Genomic DNA, 21,618 nt, shown 5'->3' on the forward strand with positions numbered 1-21,618 from the left:
AAAAAAGGCTCGATCAAACCGACTTATCGACTAATCTTACAATTCATTCAAGTAAGGTGCACGTGGTACGAACAGATGTATTCCCATTAGGATTTAAAAGCCAGCATGTGTTCTATTATATTTCTGTTTGAATGTCTAAAGCTCATCTGATGAGTCCTAAAACTTTTCCTCCCTCCACTGACAAACATGAGGACTAAACAAGAAGAGAGACGGTGAACTCACCTGCGGCGCTGCACGGAGGGAGAGGCGGACTGCTGATCCAGCTGTTGATCCAGACTCCACTGGGAGGACTGCGCCCCCCCCCCACCCGTCCTATTTCCTCAAACAGACAACCACGCAGTCGCGCACATCTCCAACGACGCAAACAAATACCCCCCCCCCCCCCCCCCAAACCAGCTGAGGTGCGACTTGTGAGAAGTATTTTCTCAGTGAAAAATTCATTTTACGCACCGAGTGGGACACTGAGAAGGGAGGGGAGGAGGAGGCCTGGTTGTGAAGACGCAATTAAAAAAGGGGCAATGGGAGGGGACTGCGGGATGGTGTGACAGAGGTGGCGAGATGGAGAGGAATAAAAGGCCTTTGGAAAACGTCTCCCAATGTGGATGGCAACAGGAAGGGAGAGGAGGAGTGGAGGGGATGGAGGAGGAGGAGGAGGAGGAGGGTGGAACCAAAGGGGGTTGACTGGCAGGTGAAGTGTTTGGGAGGGGGTGTAAACTCACACATATTATGTCTTCTTCGACCCTCTGAGACATTAATGACATGGTTCATATTTTCCATATTTCTGCTTCTGAGTTTTGGTTCTGTCCCTTTCGACCTCACATGTCTGTGGGAAATAAATAAGGCCAATCGGAGCCAACACTGCAGCCAAAACATGCTATCAAAAACTAGTTTAGAAATATACAACGTAAAGATATAGAGGAGTAATGTCGACCCGAGCAGAGTGAAGTTGCTCTTTCTCTGTGTGTTGCAACAAGAGCTTCTCCTGACTTTGTTGACATAGACAGGCCGGTCCCGCCATGTTTTTAGGACATGCTAGCACGTGTGAGCACGCTCCACGAGCTAGCTCATGGCCGCCACTCTCGGTTACAGCTCATAACGGCCGACGTTTGACATCACGGAAGCGTAGCACCCACCCTCCGGTTCCCCCTCAGCTAAAAAACGTTTGCTCTGGAAAAACTTTTTTTTTTAAAAAGTCGAAAAAAGTCGCAAACGTTTGATGTAACGTTAACACAAGAGAGTGCGGCTGTGGTGGATGTAGCCTATAGCACGCGCCGAATTAAATTGATGTTCTCATGTGTTCAAGATTAAGCATCCGTCATCCGTTATGATTTACACACATCGATTGTCCAAACATGAGACCTTTTGACGGATTCTGCGAAATATTGTTTGTGCATTTCCAGTAATGGAAAAAAAAAAAAACCACTTCTGTTGAAAACATGACCACTCATGTAACTATAGTGTCCATTTCAACATCCTTAATTGCTTTTTGAGACAAGTTTACAGAGTGTTTCTACAGTTCTTCCACTTACAGTTTCATTCCCCCTAATAATTCTAGGAATGTTTTTAATTCCGACCATTTTAGGACACAATTAACAACAACAGCTGGGACCCGGACTGGCTCTGCATCAGTTTCAAAAACCAACAACCCTCTCAGAGATGGAAATATTGTGCCCAAAACTGCTGCAAAACTGGCTCAATATTCTTAGCACTCATATTACATTTGACCCGTTTTTTTTTTTTTCTGAACGGCAAAATCCATCTGAGCGCCTGTGAGTTCAGAGAACTGATGTCCACATCATTCACTGCCCTGGTATCAGCGTGACCGTTGGCACAGAACAGACAGCTGTACATCTCTTCTATTAATAAATTCACGTTGGTATTTAGTCTGCATTCTGTCTGGGTAATGGTACCTGAACAATATGTCAAAAACGGTATCTAAGGAGCCTTTTCAGGCATTAAAGTCTAAATATTTGTCTGCTGTAAACATCTGTCAACATGAATAAACCTTTCTAGGAGTGTCGTCCTCTCTGATCATCAAAATGACTTAAAGTGACACACTGTTATCCCAAGATTGGAAATAAAATCATTCTTTTCTCAGCTTTCTGTGTGACAAGATGCTGCTCTCCGTCAGCATATGAGATTAGAGAGGAAAGAAAATCCGTTTATCTCCTAAAGTTGCATATGAATCTACACCTTCTACTCCCGTTGTCTTTTAAGATGTATATAGATGTACAGACAATCATTTTAAAACATGGAAAACTGCTAAATACATGCAAGATGTAAGGATTTCAGCTTCTCTGTGAGGCTGTACTGATTTTTACTAAATGCTAACGTCAGCATGTCGTGCTCTGTGACAATGCTAACATGCGGATATTTAGCATGTCCCAATGAATACCAGGATGTCCTCCCGCAGCCGGTTGCATTTTGCAGTGTGCATGCCACCATCAACCCCCCAGGAAGAGCCCCGGGGCTTCGGAGGCTAATTTGACACAGTGGCCAAACCTTGAAATTACAACTTGCGGGTCAGACGTTAGCGCGCAAAATCCATCATGTTATCATGCTAACGTTACGCTGGCTACAGAAAATAAGCGACAGCGCTGGGTCTCTGCTCCCAGCCATTAGGAGGCTAGAGCCGGGAGGAGAGCAGTCTCGGAGACGGAGGTGCTCGGTACCGCGCTGGCTGGAATTCAATTTGCTCCAATCCGCCACAATCCGTCTCCGGAGCTGGTGCCCACTAAGTAGCGAAGTCGTCCCCCAGCGGCGGGGAGTGAGGCGGAGGGACTCGTTTTTGTAAGAGGTGTAATTCCTGTCTCGTCTGTGGTCTGATAAACAGTAAATTAATCACATTCAGTGCCACACATCGCTATTTTCCGAGCTACTGTAGCTGTGTCACATTTGTTGACGCTGTGTCCAGGCTTTCGTCATATGGAAGTCGGCGTGGTTTTCCCCTCTCAGCCCACTTTTTTTTAACCTTTTAAAAAAAAGTGGATAGACTTAGGCTCAGTCCTGGGGGCAAAGTTACACGTTAAATCATGAGGTCCTTAACGTTGACACCGAGGCTTTGGGGGATGGGTTTAATGGAACCCTTGTGCGTTTGATCTATGGGTCCATGGATGTGAAAGATCACAGTCATCCAGCTCATTTTATCTGAATTTTACAATCGGAAGTCGAACAATTTTTGCTTCATGAGTCACTAGACATCTTTCATAAAAATAAACGGGGCCCCGCCTCCAACACTGTATCCAGTTCTCTTTATACGTCCATGATATTATGGCGATTCTGACCCACAATCCTCTGCACGGCGGAAGATGAGCCATGGTCAAGATAGCGGATATGAGAGCATGGCGGTCAGTAGTAGTATGTCCCAATTGTATGCATACTGTATGCAACAGTACGCACTTTGTAAGGGCAGCTGCAGTACATACTAAAAGTAAAAAGAAAAAGTATTTGATTTGTAACACAGCCTAAATTCACCATCTTAGCTTAGCGTGCTAACATTTGCTAATTGGCGCTAGACAAGGCTGATGGGAATGTCACTAGTTTTACAGGTTTTTGGTCATTAACCATAGAAATGGACAAATAAACATGTTGACCCGATGATGGCGCTGGATGTAACGTTAACGGATACAATTCATCCTCAGGGGAACATGAATGTCTGCTACAAATTTGATGGTAATCACCCCAATAGTTGTTGAGACCTTTTACTAAAAACAAATGTCGACCTCATGGTGGCGCTAGAGGAGAAGACAGAGGATCACCAGTTTAGCACACTTTATCCTCTGGGGACCATGAAATAAAAAATCTCATTGCAATCCATCACAGAGTTTTTGAGATGTTTTGAGGATTTAGAGTTGTAGTGAGATCAGAAAGGGTCGAATGAGGACTTCCACTTTTCCTCAATAAGCACCGATCAACTGAAAGGAAAATAAACGTATCAATGCTTCTGTGTTGGGTTCACATCTTTACTGAGTCACAGTTCGAACATATTTCACCAGCAAATGACATAGAAGGAAACACAAGATGGTGGGTGTACATAAATCACAAAAAGAACAAAAATCTGTAAAAGCTTTTTTTGTCATTGAGAAATGATTGTAGTTAAAAATCTGTGTTGTACCGAAAGACAGTGCAATGAGCAGACGATGAAGAGGTGTCCTACGTAGGATTGAGCACACTAACCGCTCCCCTCCCTCTCTGGTAGAACCCCCACCTGCTCTGCTTTGTTTCTGTGACACCATCAACAGGCAGCAGCTCTGAACTCCCTCCTTCCTCTGGCTCCCCCATGTGTAAATGTACAGGTGGTGCATGATTGCAGCTGACGTGGATACATTCATGACTGAGGCAGGGACACCGAACACAACGAAACACACACTTAGCAGCAACAAAAACAGCAGAGGTGAAGGGACAAGAGACGAGGGCAGGACAGAGAAAGAGACAAACTGCTTCCTGTCAGAAGAATCACTTTTGACTCTCTGACTCGGATTCGCTGAGCGTTTCAGTGTGCTTCACCGTGTCGGACAGACGGCAGGATCCGTCATCTCATTTTTCATCTGTTACATAATCTGGATTATCTTCATCACCACTTCCTCCTCCTCTAAAAGCCACGCGGTGTCACGGATCTGCTGACCTCTAGAGGTCTGCAGATCCGTGACACCACGTATGTGTGCGACACGCGATGCGACTCCGCTGATACCCGCTCGCACGCGCATCGGCCCGGCCGGTTCTTCGTCCCGTCGCAAAGAGGCAGACGTGGAGCGGAAGAGGGGATTAGCCTCTCGTCACGCCTTCAAGTTCCTCTCTCTCTCTCTGTGCGGGACAGAGAGTCAGCCTTCGCTTCTCGGTCTCCTCTCAGAGTCTGGCCGCTAACGACCCCTGTGACCCCTGACCCTAGCAGAGGTCGGAGACATAGTCAAAATCCTTGAAGTGGTCCTGTTCCTTGCGGGAGAGGGTGCGGCGCTCCCGGGGCGGCGTGAGGGCGGGAGCCTCGGCGGTGAACTCCACGTCGAAGTTGCTGACGTCTTCTTTTGCTCCGATGGTCGGGACGAACGGGGGCGGGGCCTTCCTCTGAAGAAGGTCCTCCCAGTCCACACCCTAAACACACAGGTACGTTCAGTTTCTCATCAACGGCACTCTCAGAGACATTAAGACTAAAAAAACTCAAGTCTCACCCGGAAGAACGGTTGTTTTTTCACGTCTTCGGCGTCCTTTTCTCCAGAGCCCAGACGTCTTTCTGGATTCCTCCTCAGCAACTAGAAACAAAAAGCAGCAATTCCCCACCTGTTATTCTTTGTTGTCTAAGCGATAAGTGACCTAAAAAGTGCCCACATTTGCATATTTTTCAACATTACAAGCAAAAAAAAAGATAAAGGGTGAAATGGGCGGAGCCTGACCCGTCTCATGATGCCGATGGCTTCGGTGGAGAGGAAGCGAGGGTAGCGCACTTCGTCGTTCACTATGCTGTCGAAGACCTCCTCCTCATCGTCGCCTGGGAACGGAGACTGAAAGAAACCGACACATTAGTTCGCATCGCATTACATATAAGACCTCAATGAACTCTGTCTCTAAAAGCCTCGATTGAATTATATATGAAAATATATTACCAGTCTATCAAAGGGTGGATGTTGCAGCACCACCTAAGCTCAGCCTGTACGAGCTTGTGTTCCATTAGGACGCACCGCTCCACAGCCCATCCCGTCATTACTGACACTACTGTAGTGATGCCAACCGCTGGGCGATTTACCGCCATGTTACTCTCTAATTTCTGTTTCCAGCCTTTCTGTTCAGCCAAGCTAACCACCTGCTGGCTGTAGTTTTACATTAATCGCACAGACATGAGTGGTGGCCATCTTCTCATCCAACTCTTTCTTTACATTAATCCGGGAAACGTCTAAAATCCAAGCATGCAGAGGCTGCCAAACATCTCCTCATGATCTTTGATAAACACTATAACAGTCATTAAAAAAAAACTACTCCAGCTCTGTATTCTCACCTCACCGACCAACATCTCGTAGACGAGCACCCCGAGCCCCCACCAGTCCACTGCTCTGGTGTACGACGTGTCCGTCAGCACCTCCGGGGCCAGAAACTCAGGAGTCCCACAGAATGTGCTGGTCCTGTCCCCAAAACCCATGCCTCAAGAGGAAGACGAGAGTGTGAGGGTCGGAGTAGATTTTAGGGGCGACATCAGGGGGCCGGTAGGATGAATAAATAACACTCACCTTCTTTACAGAGCCCAAAGTCGGCTATCTTCACGAAACCCTCCGTGTCCAGCAGCAGGTTGTCCAATTTCAGATCCCTGACAGAGGAAAGTGGATTTATGTCGGATACTGAGGGAGTATTTATTCATCCTTTTTTTGTAGAGTGTGTTCAATCATCCAAGTACTCACCGATACACAATCTTATGGTCATGAAGGAACTGCAGACCCAAGACCACACACGCTGAGTAGAACCTGTCGGATAAACGGCGGACAGAGAATTCAACATACATACACTAGTATTGACACTACATACGGTAGTGGGTGCACGGACGAATTCCAAGAAGGCCCAATCATCCCGTTTCCTCTCTTTAACACACACACACACACACACACACACACACACACACAGTAGAACTCACACAGCACGTGGCTCAGAAAAGACGTCGGCGTGTATGTGCATCATGAGGTCCCCTCCCGCCGTGTACTCCATGACGAAGCACACATGCTCTGGCGTCTGGAAACATGCGAACAGGTTGACCAGGAATGGGTGGTGCGAGCCGTTGACGGTCTCAAAGATCCGCTTCTCGCACATCAGACTGGAGACAGAGAGGGGAGGCGGGGGAGTGAGACAGTGATCAACTGCGCGAGGGGAACGAGCTTCGTCGCGCGGAGACTTTCGCTCGAGGTCGCCGAGCGCTACTCGTTACCTTTCCACTTCATCCCTCGCCACGATGTCGCCCTTCTTCAGGGCTTTGATGGCATACAGGCTGCCTGTCCTTTTGTACTCCGACAGCAACACCTGGAGAGAGTCACATTTTGAGTTATTGTCATTTCTCATGAAGAGACCAAAACCAGCAATGTGTGGGGTCGTGTGTCCTAACGTTACATTTTATTTTCAATTAACGATAAAAAAATATTGATTTCTGCCGTTTTAAATATTTGAGGGGAAAAACTAGAAAAAAATAGCAATTCCATCAAATATATTGAAGAGTTAAAGTACTTTGTGGAGAGACACATTTAGCATTTAGACTAGCAGTGCCGGTTGTGTTCATCTCATGAAAGAAAAAGTAAAGATCGAGTACCTTCCCAAAGTGGCCCCTGCCGAGCACGGCTATCAGTTTGAAGTCCTGGAGGCACAGAGGGCCTCTGCTTGGTCTGAGAGAGAGATTAAAGGCAGATTATAGACACCGCATGCAACCAAACATAACAGCATGTCATGTTTAAATGTGCCTCATAGACTGAACAACACTGTAAAAACACTACATGTCAAAACACTCCGTAGCATCTACGTTGTGGATTGACTAATGATGTTCAGCATGCGACTCGAATCGGCATCACACGTCACGTATTTCCTGTGCGGTAACAACACAGGGCCATATTGTGTGGGGGTGTGTTTCTGGTGTCAAGCTGTGTTGGCCATAATGCAAACAGATATGCTCAGGTGTGGTTGCCGTATGTGTGTGTGTGTGTGTGTGTGTGTGTGTGTGTGTGTGTGTGTGTGTGAGAGAGAAATGGGTCCCCTTTGTGTTCACACCTGCGTAAAGAGTTCTGGGACAGAGTTCTGATTGGCTTCTCGGGAACAGGGACATCCGGCGTGGACGGGGGCTCAATGACCGGCGTCTGTTCCTGTGGGACACCGCAGAGACGAAGACAAGTGAGGACACCAGTGAAGTATGTGTGTGTGGAGGGAAAAATAAATAGAAGGACAAAATGAGGACCAAATGACTGCTGACATCTGTAACACCCTTCAGTCTCATCAGACAGACAGACAGACAGACGTTGAAGCTCATCAGGAGCGGTTGCCAGATCCCCTGTTGGCTGACAGCCTCACTCCTCCCCTCTTCCTGTCCACTCCACCCCTTGCTCACTACTAATTAGTTCTCTAAAAAAAAAACATCAGAGTAATTAATCCCATAATACTTCAACCCCATTGAACACACCATCTGCCACAGGCCCTCTCCTCCTCCGACTCTCTCTGTGCTCGTCTAATTCGGTGCGTCTGCCGCTCTGCTCTCTAAAATGCAAGTTGGCTTTATTGTCGTGAGCGTAACTAAGCACCGCATCGCCAGAGCATGTCGCACCAGGTCCACAATGACTGTGTAGCAATACAAATAAAAAGAAAAGTGTGTATATATATATATAAATATGTAATTACATGAGATTCAATCCCTCTGACTTTAAGTTATTATAACATTAATTCAACTTGTGGGGTTCCTCAAGGCTCAGTGTTGGGCCCATTATTGTTTACGTGGTACATGAATTATACATGCAAGTTTTCCAAAACGTTGTTTTTTTGTGGTTAAAATTTGAAACAACCTTTGGATTTTTCAGAAAAGCAATTAAAACAGTTGGTTAGATTTTAGCAAAGTATCTGTGTATTTAGGCGAAGCATCATCTTTGGTAATGTGTGTGTAATTGTGTTTTTATGTACAATGGAAACGAAATGAGAGAAATATGCATTTATAAGGAACAAAGAGTCAGGACTAACGTATAAAAATAATAATAATTGCACAGAGGAACTGAAAATGCACACTTTGTAAGTTTCAAAATGTTTAAAAATATTCTAATATAAAAATAGAATAAAATATGATCAGAAAGGCATTTTGGCATTAGTGTGGTGCAGTTCACTGTGAAACGTAGTCTGATGCTACGTTTAACATCAAATAGGTTGTGTTTTGTATAAAGTTTAGGGCCAATAAGCCAATAAGCTGTAGCTTTGCTCCACACATTTCAGGTCGGTAGAATAAAAAAGCGTTTTCTACTATTGATGTTGTAACTTATGTTTTGTTATCTTTTTTCCCTCCTCCACTCTTCTCTCTCTCTCTCTCTCTCTCTCTCTCTACAGTACTTCCTCTTTATGCCACCTCTCCAGTCCTCTCTCCCACGTTATCACCCTCTGCCGTTTGTGCTCTTCACACTGGGAAACTAACACGGATTTGGCCTTGATCAAATTAAAGCTCCCCCTTCCAATTACGTCTCATTAAAGCCGTCTCCCTGAGTTTTCAGCTCTCCATTTCTCTGATCGTTCATCTTCTCCTTGCCATGCTCGTCTTAGATTTCACTGCAGCAGCACAGTGCAGCCGCCTATGACTAGAGCACTGTTTCCAAGCCAAAGGCCGCAGGTAGGAAGTGAGCAGAATAGTAACATGATAGTGTTAAGATGCCCATCTTTTCCACCGCCTGAAAAGCCTCTCGTCTGCTTCCATTCCTCTTTGGCCTCCGTCCCTCTGACTCACCAAGGGAGCGGCTGCGTCCACCACGTCTCTCCGGATTTCAGCTTTGGGAGGAGAGTCGCTGCCCAGATTCAGCTTCTCCACTGAGATCTCTCTGCACACAAAAAAACAAGAACATAGAAATGTAATCTCTATTGGATGAGTTCTTTGCCGAGGTGTTGAGGTTTTAAAATCTAGAGGCAGCTGGATTAGAATGTAGATATTCAGACGACTGATCTTTTCCCCCAAACGGGTTGAAATGGTTCAGTCTTTCATGAGCTTCATTGATTTAATAACAAAAATGAATAAATGCAAACCTGAAACAAACACGTCTCCTGATGCGTCTTCACTGAATTATGCAAAAAGTAACGGTACAGATAAGAAAAGGTACAAATAACAGAAACCTGTCAAAAAATGATGATTAATTACATCTTTATCTTAATTTGTATCACTTAGAAATTAAATATAAAAAAAAAAGAAAATGGCATTAGAAGATAACTTTCAGCACCAGACTTGAGAGAGCGTGCTGTTTCGCATCATTTCTGCACTTAATGCCTAATTTCTACTACTTAAATAGAAATAAAATAACAAATGTAGTGATTAAAAAGCATTTGTAAGTGTCTTTTCTGCTGAATAGCGGGCGTACTGGTCGTACTGGTCACCCACCCAGTGCTCTGTGTGAGCGTGTTGCCCGTGAAGCTGGGAGTGTAGGCAGGTGTGTTGCTTCCACTGGGGATGGCGTTCCTCAGCAGGCGGACCCAGGTAGCGACGTCCACGTTCATCTGACGAGCACGCAGGAAGGCCTTACCTGAAACACACAGAGTGGAGTATAAATGACGAACGTCACACCACTGAAACCTCTCATTACGGGCTGTATTTACTAGGAGGAGGAAATTAAAGAGGATCCATTCGTGCTAACTTCAGCATCTGATGGAGGAAGGTCTCCTGCTGAGCTTGCATTTCCTGTAAATGCTTATAGTCACACTTCCAGAAAATACCACAAGCCATTTTCACTTTATCTGCTGCCGCGTCTCTCAACCCATTTGGCCTGCAACTCCTTTAAATAAGGCAGCTACTGCCGGTTTGTTTGGGACGGATTAAGAACTCTGTTTAGGTTGTTGTTTGACATTCTCAGTTATTTCCAGCCTGTTGGGATAAATGAACAAAAATGAAAGAAAAACTGTGCTGATGAAACGTATCATCATCACGGCTTGTTGTATGGTAGCAATGCTTTTACCTGACCCCAAGGTTGGGAGAAGGTAATCTTGATTACACTAATATTTAGTTTTTACTGAACACTCATTTGGCTTTTCAGGAGTTATTTAGGTTGCAGTGAACTGGTAAAGTAGGGCTGTTTAATTACAATTTCAATAGGGCCAGATTATAAAACCAGGAAATGATTGGCCAGACATCTCAGCAGCCTCTTTAAAAGCTTTTTTTTTAAGCTTTTAGTAATGCTGAATTTTAAACAAATGCAAATAAGTAAAACAAAAAAATAGCAAATTAATTGTTTGACTTTGGGAAAAAAATATATATATACTGTATGTATACATATATGCAATATATTATTGGTCACAAAGTATAAGGACAGAATAAACTAGAATGAACGTCTCACTGTTGTGCAGTAAGCCTCCACCAACCAGTCAAGTAGCAGTTTACATCCATGTCCGTCCAAAATGCTTTCACGTCATCATTTTATCCTATTTAGACATTTGTGTGGGATTGTCATATTTAGCAAATCAATTTTGAGTTGAGACAAAAAGTGTTTAATGACATCACAGTGACCTTGATCTTTGACCCCCAAAATCTAACCTAGTCCAGGTAGAAGTTTGTGCCTAAATGTGAGACATCACATTCACCAGAATGGAGAACCTGAAAACATGACGCCTCCGGCCACGGCTGTCGTCAGAGCAGAGGATTAAAAAGAGCTTTAAATGCACACAGAACCAAAACAAGTGATGATAACAGCAACCAATGACACACTATCTCTCTCTCTCTCTCTGTCTCTCACTAACTCAATGTGGTGCCTCTGTATATTAGATTCTTCAACTACCACGACACTCATTGACATTTGGAGAACGAGAACTTGCCAGTCCGGGCAGAGTTAAACTGCAAAATTTAGATTTTTGAAATTCCTTTACGAGTGAAGAGACACTCCATGTTTCAGGTCAGTGGCTGTGTGCGTATATATCTGAACATACCGTGCTGTTTAGAGAAGACTTTCTTCTGCCTCTGGAGTCTTCGGCCTCTCTCTATCACAGGGTTGAAGAAAATCACCTAAAGCAAAAAACAACCAACATGCATCTGCAGTGAGTGTATGTCTGAGGCTGTAGTACCTGTGTATGTTAAGTCCCATGCAAACTCAGGCTATAAGGAGCTGTGTAGGCTAATATCTATTACACTTTACCTGTCCCGTGTGTGTGTGTGTGTGTGTGTGTGTGTGTGTGTGTGTGTGTCCTGTACCTCAGCCAGCAGCAGCCCCTGTGGCTCCAGTTCCAGCTGAACTCGGTGTGTTTGGTTGTCCAGGAACTCTTCCAGCTTCAGGTACTTCAGAGCGCACAGGGAGCGGTAATCTCTCCAGTACACTGCAATCTCCATCTCCCGGGACTAATCGCACAAAAAAACCCACCAGGGATGTAACGTGAAGGTTTTGATCGCTGGTCCAGCATCAAGTTTAGGTTGAATCACACTCATACAGTGATTACTGGGACTTACTCTCTCCAGGTCCAAAATGAACGTCTGGTCCCAGGTCTGCTCTCCAACTGTCTTCCACACCGTCTGACCCACCACCGTGTTCTCCAGCTTCAGCACTGCGCTCACCTCCGCTGTGAAACACACACACAGGGTCTGTTTAACGGCATGTATTTATTACACACCGTGAACATCTAAAAGTCACCGGTACGAAACAAGAAAAGAAAAAAAAGAAACACTCACAGGAGAGCTCGTCGTTCTTGCCGGGGATCTTCAGGCTCATGCTGCTGGTGCTGCGGCTGTAGAGGCCGCTCAGTTTGAACGAGGGGCGTCCGTCTCCCAGAGAGTAAGAGGGAAGAACCAGCGGGGTGCCTCTGCTCCGCCCTGGGACGACCTCCAGCAGCCCCACACAGCCCAGGAGATGCACCTGCAGAGTACCTGGAAGGAGAACAAATGATTTATAAAGATCAGTGCTTGAAAGACGAACATCTCTGCAGGTAAGAAAATGCAGCGAAACAAGGAACTACACGTTTCTGTGTCTACCTGTGAGTGGGGACGGCTTGCTCATGGTGCTGTACTGGTTGTGGACGTAGGGGGTGCTGTGGCGGGAGCTGAAGGCCGAGGAGGTGGCCAGCACCAGCTCCTCCTTGATGAGGCAGGCCTTGGGATGGTCCTCGGGCAGCTCCTGCAGCCTCTGCTCCAGAGAGCACCGGAGCAGGTCCAGGCGCTGGGACGACTCGCTCAGACCGCACTGAGCCTGCAGACATCATTCAATGTTTTCTACTGAGTGCTTTTTTTTTTGGGGGGGGGGGGGGGGGGGAATACTCGGGGTGACCCCGAACAGTCAAATATTTGATCTGCAGAGCCTGATTGGACTGCCGATCTCACAGTCGCAGTGATGGAAAATGTGGTCGGCTTAATGACACAAAGGATCGTTCATCATTCAGGAAGAACAACATGGCTATTTCTGCATATTAATCAGAGCACTCGCATAAGAACGTAGCACTATCAGAGATCTATTTATCCGTCTCTCCCTCCTGCTGATGGTCTCTTTGTTTCCCTGTCGTTCGCCTTCTGTCTGTAAATTGCTACGATGTGGAAAATGGAATTTGGACCAAAAGTTCTTTCAAAACCACAAAAAACAAGCAGCAACTCAAATGTGCTAATATGGAACAAAAACTGAGCATATGGGATAGAATAGTTCATAACTGCATTAATAATGTGTGGTATGTAAATGTGTGTACTGTAAAAGAGAAGAATGGGGCGAAATGTTTTTACCTGCAGATCTAGTCGAGCATTGATTTTTAAATTGATAATTTGGATAAGTTGTATATTTTGTGATACGCGCCGATTCGCTTTCTTGCAGAGTTAGATGTCTTCAAATACAAAGCTACAGCCGGCTAGCTTAGCTTAGCTTAGCACAAAGACTGAAATCACGGGGAAAACAGCTGACCAGGTTCTGTTCAAAGTTAACAAAATCTGCACTTTGACAAGTAATTTACATACATGTGTTAGTTCAAGTGAATAAACACACAAAAATGTGGAATCAGTAACAAAATGTAACTAATATGCAACATGCGAAATTGATAAAAACATGTTTTGTGCGGTGATTCTTCGGTGTGCATCAACGTTTACGAGCATTTATCGGAGCCTGACATTGAAACAGTGATCTGAGTGTGTTTGCATCCTGTCGGCTCTCTGACCTCGGCCATGGCCTTCTTGTCTTGGACCTTTCCTGCGCCGAGCAGTCGCAGCATGTTCTTGGCTCCCTCGGCCATAGCGTGCTCCACGCGGTAGTGGTGCCACAGCTCCTCCACGCGCAGCTCCATCCCGCACATGTCCGGCTTACCTGCGACACAGCGCCGGGTTTAGTCATCAACACACGAACAACAGCGATATGCACGGGTGATGAATGTTGATCACAGATAATTCACTTTAAATCAGGTTTGCAAATTGTTCTGAGTTTGTCAACAGATGGCGCAATATCTGTACAAAATGTCTTTTCACTGAGGGGAGAATCTATTGGGTAAAAAAACGGTTCCAGATTTGATCACAGTTATTGAGGTTGGCTTGTGTGGGAGGGTTTGCTTCTACACTGTGGCTGAAAGCGGCGCTAACGAGAGCTGTGAGAATGAAGCCAACTAGGGATGCACCAATGCCGGGTTCATGTACTCGTATTGGTAAAACTACTCCGATACAACCGCACCAGATGCCACTACGGCAGCGTGACATTAACCTCTCAGTTCTAGATAATATGAATCATAGCAGCTTTAAAAGCACAGAGCTGAAGAGAGAAAATAAAGGAGAATGAAGAGGAAACAAAAGCTTGATCCTGAAGTCAGTCAGCTCGCCGTCCTCTCCGGGATCACTGCTGCTCTTTCCGCTGCTCCGAGCTTTTGTTTCCCTCCCTGCTCGCTCTCCCTTTCATCTCCGACTCCTTCCTTCACTCTGTGGTCATCTCTGACCCTTTCAGTCTCCCTCCCTTCCTGGCTCCCTGCATCTGTCCTGCCTCGTCTCTAACCTCTGCTATATGAGGCATGGCTTTTAGTTGTTGGGCAACATCAAGGGGATGCAGGAACATCAATAAGGCCCCAACCTGAGAGAGCGAGAGGGCTGTAATGGAATATGTGCATGTGTGTGTGTGTGTGTGTGTGTGTGTTGACCAGAAGCCTGTACACTGTGAAGTTCTGAAGCAGGAATCGATCCATTACCACCCGCATCATAAAATATGCAGTGTTTATAAGTTTGATAAGAGTAACAGGTGGGATGAAAGAGGAATCGGAAGATGAGAGCGAGGATAAAAAAATAAAACAAAAAGCGTGATAGATACTTTGGTTGTCCTCAGACTGCTCCGTGGCCTGCATGGCCTTTCGGATCTGCATGCGGATGATGTCGATCTTTGTCTTGCTGTCCTGCAGCATCTGCTGAGCCGTCTGGAGCAGCTTCTTGTCCTGCGGAGGGGACCGGAAGCACAGGAGGAAATCAAATAGAGAGTAAAGGAAGTAAACATGACAGAATCTGCCGCGGACGGTGAAAGTGAGCGACGGCCGGGGCCAGATGAATACCTTGGTACCTCCGTTGGCATAGATCGGAATCATGTTCTCGGCTCCTTGTTTGACCTTCAGCTCGATGTTTAGCTGCCGCTCCAAAGCTGCGATGCGGTGCTGGTTGGCCGACATCCGATTGACAGACCCCGGAGACCTGGGGGTATCTGTGCAAGAGGAGGGGTTGGACGGTAAGAGGTCAGGATACTGTTGGTGTTGTTGTTGTTGTCTTCTGGTAGCACGTGACGTTAAAGACCACTGATGACCGTAAACTACGACTACAAAGCATCCAGTAGGTTTGTATATTGATTTCCTGCCTTTGAGGGAGCCACTGGTTTCAGTGTGTGCCAGTGTGTTATAAAAACCACTTGCTTGAGAAATGCAACCTCATCATATTGAATGTTTTGATTTCATTTTTTCAATTAATTCCAATTGATGGATTCGGACGATGTTTAAAAATAGATGTTTCACTTAAACTTGGGTAATGACCTCATAAAGCTGCCGGTGCTTCCCTGAGCTCCCGTAGTTCGCAGCAGGACTTCCGCCAGTTTTAAATGTATTTTTAATGTTTCAATAAACTAAAATGAGTTATACAAATAGCAAACGGATTTAAGGAAAAACTGCGTAGGTTGTGTGTGCAACCTTAACGAGCGGGAGAAAGAAAGAGAGAATTAAAGTGAAAGTAGGAAGCCCCGAAGCTAGCGATGACTGCTGTACCGGCTCACTTAAGGCGGGCTGACCTTTAAGGCGGACCAGCTATTCTCATGTTAGTGAGAAGCAGACTCACAAAAGAGCAGATTAGCGGAATCATTTGCCCGTCTCTCATATGAGAAAAAGGGGCCCCGGTGGCATTACTGTACATTACTGACATTACTGTACAGACAAAGTGGCATTTCACATCTTTGTTTGTTTGCTTTTGTTAATTGCATTTATTGTGAAAAAGATTATTCAAATACGTTTTCTTTTTAATTCGTCTTTGTATCCTAACCGCAAATCGGGTGTGGTGTGAAGTAACAGGAGTTTATATTTGTAGTCCTTATCGCCCGGCACTAGAACCTTGTGGAGAGGATAATGTGACTGCTTAGCGACGTGGCTCAACGGATGGCAATGGCTGATTGGTTTACATCAACAACCTTAACCGCCTTAACATTTTGTACAGACATCCAAATGGCACATCCCACAGTGGCAGAGCTTATAAACCACCTCTCCACGGTGGACACTGTACCTTTGTTGTCATCGGGGCCCTTGACCACAATGTGTGCGTCCAGCTCCTGCAGCTGGGCCTGGAGGGACTCCAGCTTACGCTTGGAGCTGCGGATCTGCGAGTCCACCTGCTGGGCATTCCTCTTGTCGGTGGTGGCCCTGCGCAGGTTCTCCGCGCCCTCCTTGATCTTCAGCTCCTTGCGGATCTCCCTGCGGATCCTCTCGCGGTGCTCGTCCAGGCACTGCTGCACGCTGGAGTCTGAGAAGTCAGAGTTCTGGTCCAGGCCGAGTTGCTGGAGCACCGACAGCCCGCCCGGATCGCTCTGAAGGGGGAGAAGAGGAGGAGGAGGGCACGACGGTTAGGGAGAAGGAGCTCGAGAGGAGGTGTGCAGAAGATAGTACGAATGTAAAGAAAAGAAAGGAAACTGTATATAGCCCACTGCGTATGTGGGGGATTATTCAATATGAGTTGAAAGCGAAACAGAATCAAAAGGTGACATCCAGCTGAGAGGCTCTGAGCCGAGGTCACGGCAGACAAAGCTGCAACAGTCGCCCCGCACAGTTCTGACGAAGTGGAGCGCCGTGGGATGAAAAGAGGGGGAAAAAAAACAGCAAACCCAAAGTGAAACCTCAACATGTGAAACCTATCAAAGCTCACATCAGCTCCTCCTCCTGATCAACACCAACCAGATAACAGCAGATTAGAACGGGTTACCAGTAAACATGCACACAGAGCGCCCATAGGTAAGAAAACGTAACACTGGTGTGTGAAGACAATCACACAAACTTATGTACGCAGTGTTTGTTGTTTTTCACCCAAAAGCACCCAGATACAGGTGGAATAAGATACTGATTATGGGATTACGATGATCATTCCTATTTATTAGTTTCTGTTTTGACAAATTTGTAATTATCAAAAAGTACTAATTCAAATTGTATTTATTTTTTTGCATGGGTAGCTCCTCCTGCGTTAGTGTCCTCCGTGGGCTAGAAATGTTTGGTTCACGCTAACTTGACCCTCTTGACCCTACTGGGAAAACCGCTCCGAGCGTGCGGGAGCTGCCTATGAGTCAGGTGTTGCTGCAACACGGAGGACAAGCAACATCCAACGTGAATCGGTGCTGCCTTTAGCGAGCTAGGCTAACTTCCTGGGTGGAACACAAACTTGACAGCGTGACGTTGAATGTTGTAACAAAGGGACGGACTCATTTAGTCACTAGTGATACTTTACAACTTGTATCAACGCTCAGAGGCGACACAGGACTCTGACGTGCAGCGCAAAGCGCAAAGCTTCCGTTTTGAAGAATACGTGCAACAGCTGCAGTATCATTATTGTGTTTTTCCTTACACAAGAGTAAGGACAATTCAAATTTCTTATCGACTTCAAAATCAAATTGTCATCTGTGTTAAACTAATTTTAAAAAAATCAAAAAGAATCTGACATAATATTCACATAAAAGCCCAAGACAGGGGACAAAATAATGTGAACACCTTTCCAAGCCCAACGACACCACCACAATAAAGGTCTAACATTCCTGCAGGTGAGTCTTAACTAAACATCATAAGTTCTGCAAACGGAATATACTGCATGTTGCAGAGCAGTTGTATTTTAACAGTTGTAAACATTATTGTGTTCATCCCCTGTGTATTTGTTTCTGTGTACAGGGAACCAAATTCAGCGTAAACCTATTGAAAAGGGGAGATGTCATGCATTCATTTAATGTTGTGACATTAGACCTCATTACATCACACACACACTCGGACAGTGAAGACTGTCCCCCTTCCCTCTGCCCCAGTGTAATGGCGGGGTGCTCGGGGCCTTTCACTGCAGCCAGCCGTCCAGCTTAGCAGATCTGATTACAACTTCTTAGGTCTCTGTGTCCACCCGGCTACATGCGGGCCGGGGCTGCAGCTCTGCTCTCATTAGAGCCATAATCCATCTGTAACACAATACAGAGTACGACAGTCAGCCACGGCCCCGGCGGCCAAACCCAACCACGTGGCGGCAGGCCGAGTGCCTGCAGGATTTGAAGCGCTGCTTTAATGCGACGTTACGTCATCGCACGACTCTGAAGCGATGTTGGTGAGCATGTTCCACAAAACATGGTTGTGGAGCAAAGTCGTGAAGACTAAGAACGTGTTTGGTGTGGAATATCCTGAGACGCAACATCTCGTCTTTTTAAAGATGTAAACCGATCATCACTGATAAGCGCACAGACATGAACTTGTACATTCACTGAATATATCCTACGAGAATAAAGTTATAAGGCTCAAAAAATGTAACTGAATGATGGAAAATGATGGAAATAACGAGTCAGCACAGTATCCTGATATTTCACATGGCAATATTTGTATCGATACATGGACGCCAAGTGTCGCTCTTTCATTATATTAACTATTAAAACTGCAAATACAAATCTGGTGCGGTGGGTAAAGTCAGCGGGGATTGGCAGGAAGTTGGTCAAAATAAGATGAAGTGTTGGTCGGTCTGTCTGCTTCACTGACAAACCCATTACGCTGCAATAAAACTGATTGAAGTGAGATGAACCGAGCGGAAACTTTATCTCGTTACATGCAACAGACGTTGCAAACTGCATACTATGCAGTTGAAAAAAATGTAATTACAACATATCGCAATATTCTACGTCATCGCAGTATTCAGCATATCGCAGTAAGATTGTATTGTGACTCAAGTATCGTGATAATATCGTATCGTGGGGCCCCGAAGGATTCTTACCGCTAATTTCAAGCAAATATTGAAATAATAATAATAATAATAAAGGGTCTCAATGAAATATGTGTGGTGTCACATGACTAGTGTACATGGTCACATGACCAGAGCTGTTTACTTCCTGGCTGCACCATGACATAACAAATGCTGCATCAAAACAAATATTGGTTTTTAAAGTATGTTAATAGGTACGCCTGTTCAACCGCTCGTTAACGCACATATCTAGTCAGCCAATCGCGTGGTAGCAACTCAATGCATTTAAGCAAAGTAGAAATGGTCAAGACGATGTGCTGACGCTCAAACCGAGCAATAGAATAAGCGAAGAAAGGGTGATTTCCTGCGGCAGGCCTGAGAAGTTGGAGGCAGAAGAGAAGGCCGAGGCAGCAACGCACCGAGAACGACAGGAAGGGAAGAGCTTGTGCTGTGACGCAATCCTGTTGGGCACAACACGACCTAATCCCTGGCGTTTTTACGACAAAGAACCTCTGGAGCGAGGCGCGAGTTAGCTCACACAGCACGGCGAAATCACAACAACGCACAGGAATGAGAACTGAGTGACTCGCTGTCGGAGAGGAGATGTCTTTTTTTGCAGGAAGTGAACGAGGAAGACAGAAAAGAGAAGGGCCGTAGTGGTGGATTGAAAAAAAACAAAAGAAAAGGGCGGCCATGGTGAGGGCCTTCTGCGGCCACAGTTTGCCTACCCAAGACTCTGTGTCACTCTGCTCAGTGTGTACCGGGGAGTCCACCGGTTGGTCCCCCGGCAGGTCCTCCAGTGTGTCCTCACTGGCCATGTTTGGCCTCCTTCTGGCTTCGCTCCGGGGCCCCCCCCTTCTCTCCGGTCACACACACTCGGCACCGACGGCAGCGCCAATCAGGGCAACACCGAGCGCTTTTTCCTGCCTCCTCAAAATCCAGGATGTCCTTCCCCGCCGGGAATCGAAAAGGCGGTCTGAAACCGGAGCGAGTGAACGAGGCGGAGGAGAGGAAGAGAGAACAGCACAGAGCGAGCCCCACCTCGCTGCTTCCTGTTCTGCTCATTGCCAGATAGAGGCCGAGGCGTCATGCACTTTGTAGACACACACACACACACACACACACACACACACGGGTGGTTTTGTAAGTGAGAGAGCTCACAGCCACTCTGCTTCCTGCTACTGGGTCTGCTGTTGTGATAGATTGATGTCATGTTACGTGGACCATCAGACCATGTATGTCCTTGTTTTGTGTGTATTTTCAGCATGTGGAAGTACAATACAGTCCATGTCTGCAGACATGTGCAGCAGTATTTCTATTATTTACATGCAGATGAATAGAAAGAAAATAGGCCGCACTGAGAGACGTGGACAAAGGAGCAAACACGTTCCCACTATGAAGCACTAGAAAGTCCTTCTGCTGAAAGGGACTGGGCTCCTGAACGAGCTGTAAAAAGGACAGGTCTTCGTGGTAAGTTGTGTTATGAGCCAAACTTTCCTCACGTGAACACTGCGTCGCTAATAGCAAAGATTTAAAAAAACACGAAGCATCCGTGCATCGAGTTCGCTTATGGTTTAACACTACGCCATATGGATACACACACGGCACACAGAGAGGAAGAGACGGACGTTCCGGCTACAAAAACGGGACGGCAAGCTGAGTCGCCACCTTACGAGACGTGAACGGGTAGAGATCGCACAGCCCCCCCCCCCCGGGCCTGTTTCTGGTGGTCCCATCGCTGTCTGACTTCTGTCCTCCTCCTGTCAGTGAGTGAGACACACACACACACACACACACACACACACACACACACACACACACACACACACACACACACACACACACACACACACACACACACACACACACACACACACACACACACACACACACACACACACACACACACTAGTTCTTTTTATTCTCCCACACAGCTAGAAGGGAATAGGAAGTGAAATATAAGTCAATACACACAGGCGGTTGTTCTTGCTTGGCAACGTTGTGATCAAAGACATAAATGCTGTGTGTCCAGTATATTATATTTATAACTCTTTCCTTACCGAGCAGCTGTGGCTGTCAGGGCTTCCTCTGGGTTGTGGACAGGTGGCTGCAGAGATAACAGCCCCCATGCATCCATTCCGTCTCTCCCCCTTTTCTTTTTTTACAAATACGGCTGAGCTGTCATTGTTAATTCTACTGTAACGAAACTGAAAACTGAACACTTCAGACCTGAAGACGAGCTGCTGTGAAGCCTGCAGCACCGATCTGTCTCGCTCATTGTGTCCCTGACATCGATGCAGTGCCTAAAAAAAACTGACCACAGTATCAGGAACTAAGATCACATCAGTTTATACATACATGCTCTTAAAGTTACAGTCTCAACTGGTTAGGACTGACCTAGAACACACACACACACACACACACACACACACACACACACACACACACACACACACACACACAGTAATTAACCACTAAATGTCCGGTTTTCTCATGTTTATTTCCCCTCATTTAGCTTTAAGATCAGATGAATCACCTCTTCATAAATAGCTTGTTCTAACTCCTCACTG

General features: G+C 46.0%; 1 protein-coding gene across 1 annotated transcript; it reads right to left on the bottom strand.

Moving 5' to 3' along the window:
* Nucleotides 1–3,948: 3,948 nt before the first annotated feature.
* LOC306709102 (serine/threonine-protein kinase N1-like) lies at nucleotides 3,949–20,409 on the bottom strand. Its single transcript, XM_079177131.1, has 22 exons — nucleotides 19,777–20,409; nucleotides 16,367–16,667; nucleotides 15,163–15,308; nucleotides 14,928–15,048; nucleotides 13,801–13,946; nucleotides 12,641–12,854; nucleotides 12,341–12,535; nucleotides 12,122–12,231; nucleotides 11,870–12,013; nucleotides 11,608–11,683; nucleotides 10,073–10,214; nucleotides 9,431–9,521; nucleotides 7,729–7,820; nucleotides 7,277–7,349; nucleotides 6,902–6,993; nucleotides 6,614–6,790; nucleotides 6,384–6,446; nucleotides 6,216–6,292; nucleotides 5,987–6,129; nucleotides 5,388–5,495; nucleotides 5,166–5,246; nucleotides 3,949–5,088 (listed from the first exon to the last, which is right to left on the bottom strand). The coding sequence occupies exons 1-22, from the start codon at nucleotides 19,864–19,866 to the stop codon at nucleotides 4,885–4,887; spliced, it is 2,886 nt and encodes a 961-aa protein (XP_079033257.1). The 5' UTR covers nucleotides 19,867–20,409; the 3' UTR covers nucleotides 3,949–4,884.
* Nucleotides 20,410–21,618: the final 1,209 nt, after the last annotated feature.

The sequence above is a fragment of the Pholis gunnellus genome (genome assembly GCF_910591455.1).
Source record: "Pholis gunnellus genome assembly, chromosome: 17".
In the NCBI taxonomy this organism is placed as follows: domain Eukaryota; kingdom Metazoa; phylum Chordata; class Actinopteri; order Perciformes; family Pholidae; genus Pholis; species Pholis gunnellus.

Coding starts and splice junctions, on each gene's coding strand:
- LOC306709102 (XM_079177131.1), bottom strand. CDS start 19,866: ATGGCCAGTGAGGACACACTGGAGGACCTGCCGGGGGACCAACCGGTG. Junction 10,215..11,607: donor AGTCTTCTCTAAACAGCACG/GTATGTTCAGAT, acceptor TGTGTGTTTCAG/GTAAGGCCTTCCTGCGTGCT. Junction 6,447..6,613: donor TTTTCTGAGCCACGTGCTGT/GTGAGTTCTACT, acceptor TTTATCCGACAG/GTTCTACTCAGCGTGTGTGG.